This window comes from Pezoporus flaviventris, unplaced genomic scaffold (assembly GCF_033815535.1).
Source record: "Pezoporus flaviventris isolate CSIRO_AGI_PZ_B2104156 unplaced genomic scaffold, CSIRO_AGI_Pfla_v1 ptg000003l, whole genome shotgun sequence".
Classification (NCBI taxonomy): domain Eukaryota; kingdom Metazoa; phylum Chordata; class Aves; order Psittaciformes; family Psittacidae; genus Pezoporus; species Pezoporus flaviventris.
Genome location: NW_026892551.1, coordinates 8,745,404 through 8,758,167, shown reverse-complemented (window position 1 = coordinate 8,758,167; position 12,764 = coordinate 8,745,404). Strand labels below are relative to the sequence as shown.

Sequence of the window (12,764 nt, the reverse complement as noted above, 5' to 3'; positions counted from 1 at the left end):
TGAACTGAAAAACAGATGAGAGTAGAACAACAGACTAGACTAGAATATTTCAGTTGGAATGGAACTACGGAGCAAACCTTTTTACAGGAATAAACAGGAAAATGTTGCATCTAATGCATCTGTCAGACTTTATTTATACAATCTTATTTTCAATCATCAAATGAATGCTTCCAAACTTTCTGCAATTACAATTTTATTTTAAGAAAGCATCAAATCTCAATCGGAAAACAGCTTACAGCTTTTGTAAAGGCTTTAGATCTGAAGAAATTAAGGTTTTCCAGTGTGCCTATAATCAAAATAACAAATTTCACATATAGAAATCTATTAAGCTCGGCTTCTACAAATTCTGCAATAACTTGGCAGTGCAATGCTAAAGTGTTTCAGTAGCATTTCTCCAATAAATTTTGAAAAATATACACTTAAAACATCACAGGACCGAATAAGCATTGCATTACTAAGCAAAAGAAGGGGCATAAGAGAAGACCTTGTGTCAACTTTGAAAAGCCTAAAGACTAACACCTAATGATCAATTTTCTCCAGAGGATGTATAATTTACTACTATGAGTGTGGATGACCTGGCCTACTTCCAAAAATTTCTTTTATCATCCAGTAGAAAGAATCAGTTTAAAATGAAAGTTGGCTGCCTCTTCTTCAGCCAAAATGGCTGGAAAAAAACCAGCCATCCGACTTCTGGTTAATAGCAGAAATCTTTATTTCAGTCATCACTGAAATGTTCCTTGATCTCAACAAGGGATGGGGTACCAACAGATTGACTCCACAGTTCCAGGGATGCAGCATTCACAGCTTCTTTGGGCACCCTGTTCCAGTGTTTCACTGCCCTCAAAGTGATTTTTATTTTTCCCTAATGTCTAACCTAAATCTCCCCTCTGCAACCTTAATATTATTCAGTGAATACTGCTACATCTCTGATACCTAATGCTACTACAGAAATCCAAATATGGTCTTCAAATTTTTATTTCTATCTATAGCTGAGAAAAAGTCTCATAGAACACACTGAGCCTAACTGATACTTCTGGTAGTACATATGTAGGTAAAAGAAGAGTAAAGGAACTGAGAGCTCAGAGAAAACCCCAAGATCCACAACTGGTAACAGCAGCAATTCAGCTAGATAGCAGTGTTTGTTAGGATTAAGTTACACAACAAAAAAACTGTGTACCTTAAGACAACAGAATGTGAAAAATGGATAAGTAAGTACCTACTGTGAATACATTATTTAGCAAACGCAAAGCTTCAGGACTGAAAGTAGTTAACAACTTACATTACTTCAGTACCAGAGCAGACTTCCTATTTCATCCACTCAGAATCCAGTGTATGAGACCACACTCCAACGTGAAGTTTTCACTTGCCCTCTGAAGTTCATACTTCCTACTAGTGTTTTACAGACTTTTATAGCTACATTAACTATTATACCATTACTAGTAATTTTCATATTTTTCAGTAGACACAAAGCAGAGACTACAAATTAGGCACACTCACAGTTGACTTATCTTCCAAACCAATCTTGACAAGTAAATTTCCCACTGCTAGTAGTACCGTAACAGATTTTTAATACTGTTATCTAAGCAAAGACAGTTGTGCGTTAAATTGTAGAATTAGGCAATTTTATGAAACAGAAAAAGCATTAGGCTGGCACTAGTGCTAAATCCAGCAGTTTCTGCTCCCTCCACTGTACATAGATCTTTGTGCAACCCTTCACCTCACACTGTCACAAGCACAACCACAAGGTGAGCCAGATCAGGGAATTAGTCTGGATTACAACAAACTATTTTTGCCAAGTTAATTTTAACCCAGACCAAGTCTCTAATCTGCTACTGCAAGAAACTATATAATAATTACATCAACGTGGCAGGAGGAACGCACACTAACTGAACAGTCCCCTTTGAAGACTGAAGTGTTCACAACACTGCAGCCAGCTGCACATGAGGAAATGCAAAGCACTGCTACTTCTGTTTCAAAGTCAATTACCGCATCCTACTCAACATACGATATTCATCACTTTCAGATGACAGCCAGCACAAACACCTTGCAAATGTGACTGCAATCTCACTTCTGACTTTTAGACAATCTCCACAATGTTTCATTTTCCTGTCTACACACAAGCATTTTCAAATTGCACTCTAGTTCTTCATAAACATTAAACGCAGGTTTGGAATAAAAGGCAAGTATTGGTGACACCATGTGAAGTGCAGAACACAATTCTGCAGTCTTGAATCAATGATTCTTTTGAAATTGACATACAGCAAGTAGGCTGCACTATCATTCTTCAAATTAGTCTTCTTGGAGCACAGGAAGAAGTGTATTAATGTTCACAAGCCAATCCGTTTAGTTTTTTAAATTACTTCAAGGTATTTTTGTAGTCACAAACTCTTATTGACAGATTAGGAGGCTACAGATTTTCCACAGTTTCTCTTATAAACTATATTATCTTAGCCTCCAATTAATTTATCTGGCACTGTTATCTACTGTAGCAATTAAATGCAGTCCCAAATCACTTTAAAGCATCTCTTTAGAAAATGTCTGCAATTTTTACCATGTTCATCAAAAAGCATTTTTGACCATTTCTGTTCAAGACAACCAGGTGGCTGAAGTTCTCAAACCTTCAACTGCAATATTTTGACACTAATATGGAAAAAGGGTGGTGATCATGAGCAGTACCTTGGCTGCAATCAGTCTGATACATGAGATGTTGGGGGCAAGTACCACAAGATAGCTGGCAACCAGACTACTATTAAACATCCTCCCCTCAAAAGTCCTACAATACACACTGGTTGTATTCACTAGTATTAACTAGCTGTTATTTACTTGTCAATAGCTTAATATAGCCTGTTTTCTCCATATGAGGAGTCTAGCTTCTTTGAATGGTTCCAAGATGACTAAATCTAGCCCTCAATAATAAACACATACAGTAACTGCAAACGCTACTGTTTCTTTTAACTGGCATTCTCCTAAGAATCTGCTAATAAAAAAACAAAACGCAAAAGAATGCAATTTATGGTACCTTTGAGTTAAAAGTAATTATTTTAAGAATGTCAATTAAAAGAAACATTAACATTCACACCCACCTAAAGCCAGTATTTTCTACAACTGTAAATATAAGAGATACCAGCTTAATTATCTTGAAACTGAAAAACATAGAGGGCAGGACAAAGTCAAGACTACAGCTTTAATACAGACACGTTAAGGCAAAATTCAGATAAATATCTTAATACCATGAAGCAATCGCATAGCTAATCTCCTTGCATTTAGTAGTTCCCTTAAAACTAGCCCTTGCAGACCCAGGACTAAATGATACAAAGCTCAAAAGCAGGAAGAGAAGATTTAAAGGAAAAAGCATGAGCACTGAACTAAGGAATATACACGGTAAGAAAACGCTCACAGGTCCACATAGGGAAAAAAAGGACTATAGTTTCCCTGTCATACACCCTGTACTCAGTAAGTGCAAAGATGTCAAATGCCAGCGTCAACAGTCCACGTTCGCAGCGTTTGCCATAAGCAAATTGGGAAAGTTATGTTATTCTTTCAGCTTATATTAACACCACTCCCAGGCACAGACTTTTGGGGCGGAAGGAGAGGAGATAAGCCCTGCTGCTCCAGTCAGACTGAAAAAAAAAGCCTAAACCGAAGACGCCAAGCACCTAGTGCTTTACAACCATTTACAAAGTTAAAACAACGCTGACTCAAAGCTCTATCGCGATCTGGCCACTCACATTACAGCTTAATGCCGGCAGAGGCCGAGAACACAGGAAGGTGCCGGTTTCGTGTCATCCGCATCCTCACCACCACCTCTGGAGGAAAACAATGGGGAGCGCCCCGGCACCTAAAGGGAGCCGGCCCCTCGCCCCCTTCATGCAGGCCGGCCCCGGCCGGGCACACTCCGCCCTCGCCTCCGCCGCTTGGTCTCCAGACCGGGGCTGGGGCCGCAGGTAACTACAACACTCGCCACCTCTCACCGCCTGAGCCCACAGCCGCCTCCCCAGTCCTGCGCTGAGGAGAGGGAGGCGAGGGCATCCCGGCCAAAGAGCGGCAGGCGCAACAGGCACCCTGCTGCGGCCTGGGGACGGAGCCCGAGAGCCAGCTGGCAGGACCGGCGGGACACGGAATCCCGAGAAGCACCATCCGCCGCAGGGACCCGGGCACACCCCCCACACCACCCCCCGAGAGCGCTGCCCGGGCGCAGCCTCCCCACTGTTACCGAGGCCGCGTCCAAGGTGGCGGAGAAAGAGATTACCAAAAGTGGCGGAAAAATAAAGGAGAGCAGGCAAAGGCTGCTCCGACATACGGCAAGCACTAAGGTCCCTCTCTTGGGCGGCCCCGCCAGCGGGTGCCCTCGTCAGAAAACACGCGGTTCAGCCCGTTTCAGTGGCACCACAGGCCGCAGGCAGAGCGAGGTCTCAACATGGACACCACGAGTGAGGAAACGTTCCATCCCCCGCGGCGGCCAAGAGAGAACGGGTGGAGCGGGGCTTTACATCGCTCCCCCCCGCCACAAGGGCGCGGCGGAGCCCCCGGCCTCCGCGCTGGGGGAGGGGAGCAGACACAGGTAACCATACCACACACCCTCCCGGCCGCCCCGGCCCCCAGGCAAGGAGGGTGTCAGCGCCATCTGTACGATAACGCCGGCCAAGCTAGCGTCCGGGCCCCGGTGGCACCTGGGCAGCCACCGCGTTACATCACCGCCCCCTCCGTCCCCCGGGGCCCGGCGGCGGCCACATGGCAGAGGCAGCGGGGGTAGCCGCGGGAGAAGGGAGAGCTGGAGGGCGGCTGCCGGGAGAACGGTGCACTCACGGGGACCGGGAGAAGGGCCGCTCCCAGCCGACGATGGGAGGGGTGGTGGCGGCTGCCGAGGACTGCCCGTCTCGCCTAGGAGGGAGCTCGGCGCACGTTACCTGCCCGGGTGGCTCCCCAGCTCCCGATCGCTCAGAGCCGCCGTGTAAATCTTCCGGTATCTGTCGGCCAGGGCCTTCCCGGAGAGCAGCAGCTGGTAGCGGCTCCGGCAGCCCAGCGACGGCGCCGCCAGGGCGCCGGGCAGGGCTCCCAGCCCGCTGGCTGAGCCCTCTTCGGGCCCCATGGACCCCGCCGGACCGGAGCCGCTGGAAAGGAAGAAGAAGCCGCCCTCTGCCCCGGTGCAGGCGGCGGCGGCTCCCGCAGAGGCGGCGGCGGCTGCAGCACTCATCCCCCTCCCCGCCCGCCCCCTGCTGGCTGCGCTGCCTCCCGGTGCGGCGCGGACACAGGCGGCTCCCGCCGCCTTCACCGCCGGGGCCCAGCCATGGGGAGGCCGCAACAGCCGCCGCCACCGCCCTCGGCGGTGCACATCCACCCGGGCTGGGGCCGGGGGGTGCGGGAACACCCCTCTTCTCCCCTCAAGCGGCGGCTCGGAGCTCCGGCTGCCCACCCGCTCGCTTTCCACCCCAAGCGCAGCGCCGGCCGCCGCGCCGAGCTCTGGGCAAGACCGCACGCCTCCGGGAGGGGGGCTGGGTGATGCAGCCGTTCGCTTTCCCTTCCCGCTACGGGGATGTGGGGAGTTGGGGGTGGAGGCCACCGGCTGCCGCGACCCCCCACAGTTTCGCCTCAGCAGCGCCGCCGCCCTCTCTCCGCACAGACGCGCCGGCCCCGCCTTCCGCCCGCCTCCCCTCCGCGGCCAGCCCGGCCCCAGGCCGCATGCGCCGCCCGCGCCCAGCCTTTGCGCGGCTCCCGGGAAATCCGGGGCCGGGTGAGAGCTGACGCCTCCGGCGAAGAGTGTCCGGCGGTGTCTGGGTACGGATCGAGATCCCCGAAGTCGTGCTCGTGGGGGCGGGGTGTCTCGGGCTCCGCGCAGAGCTTGTCCTTCATCCTAATGACACTGCCTGCTCGTCTTTTTTTAAGTGTCCTGCATAAAAGCAGAAGCTCCCGGTTTTAGCGAGGACAGCAGTTGCATTCTCGTCATGTCGCCGTAAGGCCCCGCGTCTGAGTATCAACGAACGGTTTGGGTGCAAGAAGGCTGGTGTGACCAACTGCAGAAGCTGTGCACCAGTGCATTAATGTTCCCCCCTATCCCCCCCCCCCCCCCCCCGCATGCCCTGTGCTTGTGCTTTGTAGTGCTAGCTAGGCAGGGTCTGCTCCAGGAGCAATAGCCTCTTTTCCTTAATGCAGAGTTCACTAAATCCAGTTGTTATAGGGGGGCAGGATTTCCTTAAGTTGTCTTCTACTCTGCTCTCATGAGACTCCAACATTATGACATGGGACTGTTAAAAGTCTAGACAAGGGCCACAGGGGTGATAAGGGAGCTGGAGCACCTCCCATACAAAGAATGGCTCAGAAAATTTGGGCTGTGCAGCCTGGAGAAGAGAAAGCTGCTTGGAGACCTCATAGCAGCTTTCCAGTATACAAAGGTGGCCTACAAGGATACTGGAGAGTCCTCTTCATCAGCGACTGTAGCGATAGGGCAAGGTGTAGGACCTTCAAACTTAAATGGGAGATTTTGGTTGACTATGTAGAAGAAGTTCTTTATTGTAAGGGGTGTGAGGCACAGGAACAGGTTGCCCAGCTAATCTGTGAATGCTCCATCCCTGGCAGTGTTCAAGTCCGGGTTGGACAGGACTTCGGGCAGCATGTTCTAGTGAGGTGTCCCTGCCCATGGCAGGGAGGTTGGAACTAGGTGATCTTAAGGTCCTTTCTAACCATTCTGTGATCACCAGCTCCAGGATACCTCTCCTGCTTTTCAGAGTTATCGGAGGCCTGGGAGCAAGCACCCTGGCAGTAGATCTTACATCCTTTCACCGAGGATACTTTCTTATATTCACATTTCTTACATTGATTTTTTTTTTTTATCGGAATTGTAGCATTTCAGTTTTACCACACTTTCTGCTGCTTTACACAGCTAAAAATTTCAGGTGTACAGGCCAGAATACATATTATGGGGCAGGGGGAGACAAGTCTGTATGCCAAGTGTGGCTTGGATGGCAGTCATCTGAAAACTGTCATCCAAAGAAAGTGTGTGCTGTCATATTTTCTTCTTTTTATTCTCCCCTCCAAAAGAGGACCTGAATAAAGTCTGGAATTCTGCTGGTTCTGAATACAGATAAATATATTTGCAAACACTTTCCTCCTGCATAACAACAAATATAAAAGGAGTATGCAGCTGTCCTCTTTCTTAAACTTGTGTATTGCCCACTGATGATTAAGCATTCAAGCCAAGTTTCAAGTACTTTTTTACAGACAACTGGGGATGCCAAAACCAGTAAATTCATACTGGTTTTCCAAAAGGTAGCTGTCCAGGTAGCAGAAAGACACATTTGTGCCATTGCTGAAGAAAAAGGTACTTTCTAAATGTAGTTAGTGGAACCAGAGACCATCCAAGAAGGATTTAAAATGCTACTTCAAAAGCTTTCAATTACAATTCTTCTACTGTAGTTGGAGAAAAAGAAAATAATAATCTGGCAGTGATAAAAGGAGACACAAGAATTATGTTCATCACCACCAGATTGCATTACCTCTGAGAATCGGAGTAACAAGTCTGTCTAGCTCCTCTTTTAGGGATTACCTAAAATCATTCCTAAGGCAAGAACTGGGGGAACAGAGGAGAAAGAAAGGGAGAATAAAAAAGAAAGACCCCACACCTTTTAGCTCATTTTCATGTTTTAAGCTGTGCTCCTTTAGATCCAAACCTTTACCAAACATACTCTGCTTGACAAATATACAATCTTCTGGTGTAACATTGTCCAGTGCATCTCAAAATCATTCTTCTGCACTAATGCTGTCCTAGCCATCTTAATGCATGTGCCATAAAAGCCAAGTGCTGGCAAACTTCTGTGAAAGTGATGCAATTTATTGCAGTTCTTGCCTATTGCTCCAAACTGTGTTATTTGTCTGGGCTTGTGCTGTAGACCCACATGCAACATGGTGAGCATTATTCTTTGCAAGTGCTACGCTACATCTCTTTTTTTTTTTTTTTTTTATTTCAAGTCCTTTTTTGCTTTTAGGGTGATCTTGCTGAGTGTCCACGGTGCAAAATCCACCTTCCATAAGCTTCAGCTTGTGATGAGCAATAGTGTTTAACAATGCAACTAGGATTTGCCAAGCAATAATAACTCTGGACGTTCTTATAGTCTACCTCAAGGTCTCTTGACTCAAAATACAAAGTAGTCTCTAACTTGTGAGGACTTTTGTTTGTTTGTTTGGGGGGGGTGGTGTTTGTTTTGTTTTGTTTTTTTAAATATGATTGCAATACTCATAATTCATATTCTTTTTCTGGACTGATTCTGAGCAATAATAGCAGTACTGTGCCACATAAGAATGATACATTTCATCTAGACCAGCCTTATGCTAAGTCTGATCTTGACTGTACTCTTGTAGTTAGCATTAAATTATTACAGGTTCAATATTTTGTTCAATTTTTGTCATTGTTGTTTGCATTTTTGTGCTTTTGTGTTTTCTTCTTTGGTTTGTTGTGTATTGTTGGACTTTTCTTTAAATGGTAGTATAGTTTTGAAGGCTCTGTTTGCACCAGATTAGCCTTTTAATTCATGTAGCTGCAGAGGATCTAGCAGTACATATTTGACAGAGGGATTTATTATACCATCAAAACAAACTCAGTCAACTGAAAACCACTGTTAAGAGCTTTGCAACCAGAACATGTCTTATTTCTGACAATACTCAACTTTTTTCCTGATTGCTAACATGTGCTTGTCGTTACAGAATGAAGCACTTCTTCAGTCAGCCCCTCCCTTTTACTGTAAGGTGGGGTTTTCAGCAGTTGCATTCATTCACTTGGCACCTTTATAAATAAGTTTTAGCAGAACAAATTGTTCAGGTGTCATACAGAATCAGAGTCTGGCAGTCTGTCTTGTTCACTATCACTGCTCACATGGATCAGCATTGTACCAACGTGAGTTTCAACAAAGCAGAACAAGAAGGTAATTTGAAAGCTCCTCTATCCTGTGTGACGGATCATAAAGGAGAAAGTTCCACAGTTTCATAACCTAACCCTTATATTTTTCAATTGTATTTCCAGGGCTTCATTTATTTAAGCTTTCAAAAGATGATACAAACCAATATAGTAATTTCTTCACAAGCAAGTGGGGAGTTTGGAATAAGATAACTTCAAAGTATGTAAGCTAGACAGTTTGCATATCAAATTGCAGCCAGGGAGTTATGAATCACAGAATTCAGTACTTGTGCAATAGAACTTGCAATTTACTACAGTCAGATAATATTAGAGTTCTTTGTTCACCTGAAGCAACTAGCTCTTAGCATCACATTTTCTCCATAAATAGGATTTAAAGCAGTAGAAAGGGGGGGATGGGGAGGAAGTAGTTTCCTGGTCACTAAACTTCTGTCACCATCAAGAGGTATTGTGAGGCTGTTAATTTGATTAGTTTAAAAAAAAAATCTTCAGCACATGTTTACAACAAAGCTAAAGTTTATTTTTGTGTTCTTAATTCATAACATCCATTTATCTTGTCAGCATTTATTTTGAGACTTCATTATTATGGAGAGAGCCAAACCCGCAAGACTTTACAACATAATTCTTTTCCTGTGCTTTTTTAAATTATTATTATAAGGTTTTCTTTAATGATAAAAAGCACAGGACGAGCACCATACTGCCTCCATATTAGAGACAAAGCCTTCTCCATTCCTGCAAGGGAGATCCAATTGTTTTCCAGGTCAAATAGCGACACCAATATGCTTACTCATGTTTAGTTTCTATATACAGCATAAATGAAGGAAAACGAAGGTCATATATTTTAAAAATACAAAAAAAAAAAAATTTCAACTCTCCAAATTTGTTTGCTTTTTCATGGCTTTTTTGCAAGTCAAGTTTTCCGAATCTTAATTGTAGATACATGCAGAAGGAAAACAAACAAAACCTTTATTTATTTATTATGCCAACCATCCCAAATCCCAAAGTTTGCTACCCAAAAGGTCCCTCTGTGCACACCCTCACTCACTCTTGTCTTCATACTTTCTATTGTGTCTAACATGTAGACTTGAATTCTACTTCAGCCACACTCCTTGAAATGCTTTCTTTACAACTCCGTACACAAAAAAAAAAAAAAAAAGTGAAAAGTAAAAGCTTACAGTTTCAGCGCCTGAACTCTATTGGAAGCTAAATTAGCTCGGCAGACATAAAGAACCCTCACAGTACAAATGTATTAATCTGCAAGCAGTAATCTTGTATATCCCAATAAGAAAAATGGGATGAGATTATTTCCGTTTCTACTGTGCTTTCACACAAGACTACAATCACATTCTTGAGACTTCTCAAACAGATAAAACAGGCCAATTTTAAATTCAAATTCCAGACTCGGAGGAGGATGCTAGGGATTATGCTTAGGACAATTGTGTTGTCAGTGAAAGCTTTGGAAATCTAGCTAGGAAACTGAAGGGATGGTGCTGTGATCACAGACGAAAGCAGTCTAGGGTGCTTAAAAACCCACACAGTTATCCATGGGCATATATTTAGTAACTGTAAGATATTTAAAACCATTTTATTGTGCAACTGTAAATTAAATTAATCCCTTTCAGGCTTTGTGTTGATTTTAAAATGCAGAGTCCCAGGGTTCTGTTAAATTAACAGCTCAGTGAACTTCTCAGCTACAAGTCCAATTACGATGAAACTTTCTAGACGTGAATCATCACATTGAATTTACAGAACTCTGAGGCTTATGCACATACCAGTCGCTGCACTGGTCACATTATTGTCTGCAAGATTCTTTCTTTGTATTTATTTCTTGCCCTGAAGATTTATAATTACTAAGTGATACTACACTAGTCACTTGACTGATATGTATCTTACTGATATGTATCAATAGGGCAGCCAAAAGGAACTTCCCATTTCATCCAAACCTGAGAACAACCACTGTTCCTGATATTTCTAGGAGAATACAGTAAACATTTAAACCAAGAGTCAAGCATACAATCCACAATTTGTTATTCTAATTAGATTATAACACTCTGCAAATCATCTGCACAAAGCCTACTTGGTAATTATTTGTGTGACGTTCTCCAGTGTATGGATTTTGCCAGTTCTGCCCTGAGGTACTGCAGTTTCTCATACAGTTTAGTAACACACTTCACGTTGGGAATTGGTTCTTTGTTCTGGAGGCTTTTGACTGACCTGATAAGGTAGGGAATAGATCTTAACCCAGCTGGCTTCCTCAATCCTTGTTCTCCTGTCTGCTCCCATTCCTCTAACTCACAGTTTAGGAGTCCACTTAATTTTCTTCTTTGCTCCCCAAAATTTTTGTGTTACAAATAGTTCTGCTCACCTGTATTTAGAAGCATCAGATGCTGTGCCTACAACAGTATTGAAGGCAACAGTTTTGAAGCATTTCCCTTAGAACACCCCCCACTGTAGATTAATCCAGGTCCTATTACTGTTGTATGTTTTACCTTCTCTTTTTCTATTTGTTTTGTTGGGTTTTTTTTTTTTGGGGGGGGGGGGTGTTGTGTTTTTTGGTTGGTTGTTTTTTTTGTGTGTGGTGTTGGTTTTTGTGGTTTTTTTTTTAAGCTTTAGCATGATTTATATAGAGGCATCACTTCGGGAGACTGAAATCTCTGATTTTACAGTTTAGCATAATTTGACATCTACATGTTCAGGTTCTATGAACTGTTTATAACAAGAGGCGTCTGCTGTGGACAGGTTATCAGGATCTTTTTCTTTAGTTGGAAAATTAGGGGGAAAAAAGCCCTGTGGGTACTCTTACATCCACTGTGGTACATGATCTCTCAAAGGACGTCAAGAAAGTCTTTGCAAGATACACATTTCAAAGCTGGTAGTCTGAGTGCACGACAACATGCTACTTTATTGCATCTTTGTTTTCCTGAGTCAGAGTTTTATTCTATTTCTTTGTCTCTGGTATGGAGCATAACTCCATCATTCCTTATTAATCTTCTTTGCTATCCTTTTTACAAAGCCAACAGGGCACAGATCCTCCCTAATAAGACTGCTGTCACATTTAATAACACATTAACTTTGAAGCTCATGGTGGGAAAGCATCTTCTCTTTCTTTACTGCCAGTTTAGATCCACTGAAGAAAGATTCCTCCCTATTTGGAAGGAAGTCCTAGGTAATAATACAACTAGAGAGGCCAGGGGATTAAAAATAAAAATAAAGAAAATAATAACTGAAAAAAGCAGCAAAACCCAAACATACCTCCCCCCCCCTCAAAAAAAAAGACCAACAGACAAAACTAAACCAACAAAGAAACACAAAACAAAACAAAAACCAACAACCAGAACCAAACAAGCTACAAATACAAACCTCCACAGCCTCTTTATTCACCTTTTTGAAAAAAATACAAGAAATATAAGCTCTTGGTTAAAACTGGGGATTTGAACAAGAGTGACTTTCAGTGTCTCTCACCGTTTCATATTTGGAAGAATGCTATAATCATTAGGCTACCAGATCCCTATGAAGGAACATCTACACTGAGCAAATTCTAGGTACACCATATTTCAGCACATAGTATTGTGAATAGTGAAATCATTTTCAGAGGTAGAGTTAACACACCAATATGTGTTTCTCTCCTTCTAATCCCACAGGAGTTTAGAACAACAGATAAGAAAAGAAAGAAACCACCTCTTTCTTCCCATCTCCAAAAACCTGCCAAACATCTATCTCATCAGTTCCTTCAAAAAAAAGTTCGCTGTGGTAATATAAGACAAGGAAGAAACACAAGGATATGGAGGATGTGCCATAACAGGGGAATAGAAAAATTGAAAAAGGGGGGAGGGATGAGAAGACAGTAGTTCAGGAACCCAGT

At 43.8% G+C, this 12,764-nt stretch overlaps 1 protein-coding gene across 1 annotated transcript in view; it reads right to left on the bottom strand.

The window, feature by feature from the left end:
* MYCBP2 (MYC binding protein 2) overlaps positions 1–5,479 on the bottom strand; it is a 182,462-nt gene extending 176,983 nt beyond the window's left edge. The window contains exon 1 of the mRNA XM_061445258.1: positions 4,908–5,479. Within this exon, the coding sequence (XP_061301242.1) occupies positions 4,908–5,194 (287 nt within the window). The 5' untranslated portion in view covers positions 5,195–5,479. The remainder of the gene's footprint in view (positions 1–4,907) is intronic.
* Positions 5,480–12,764: the final 7,285 nt, after the last annotated feature.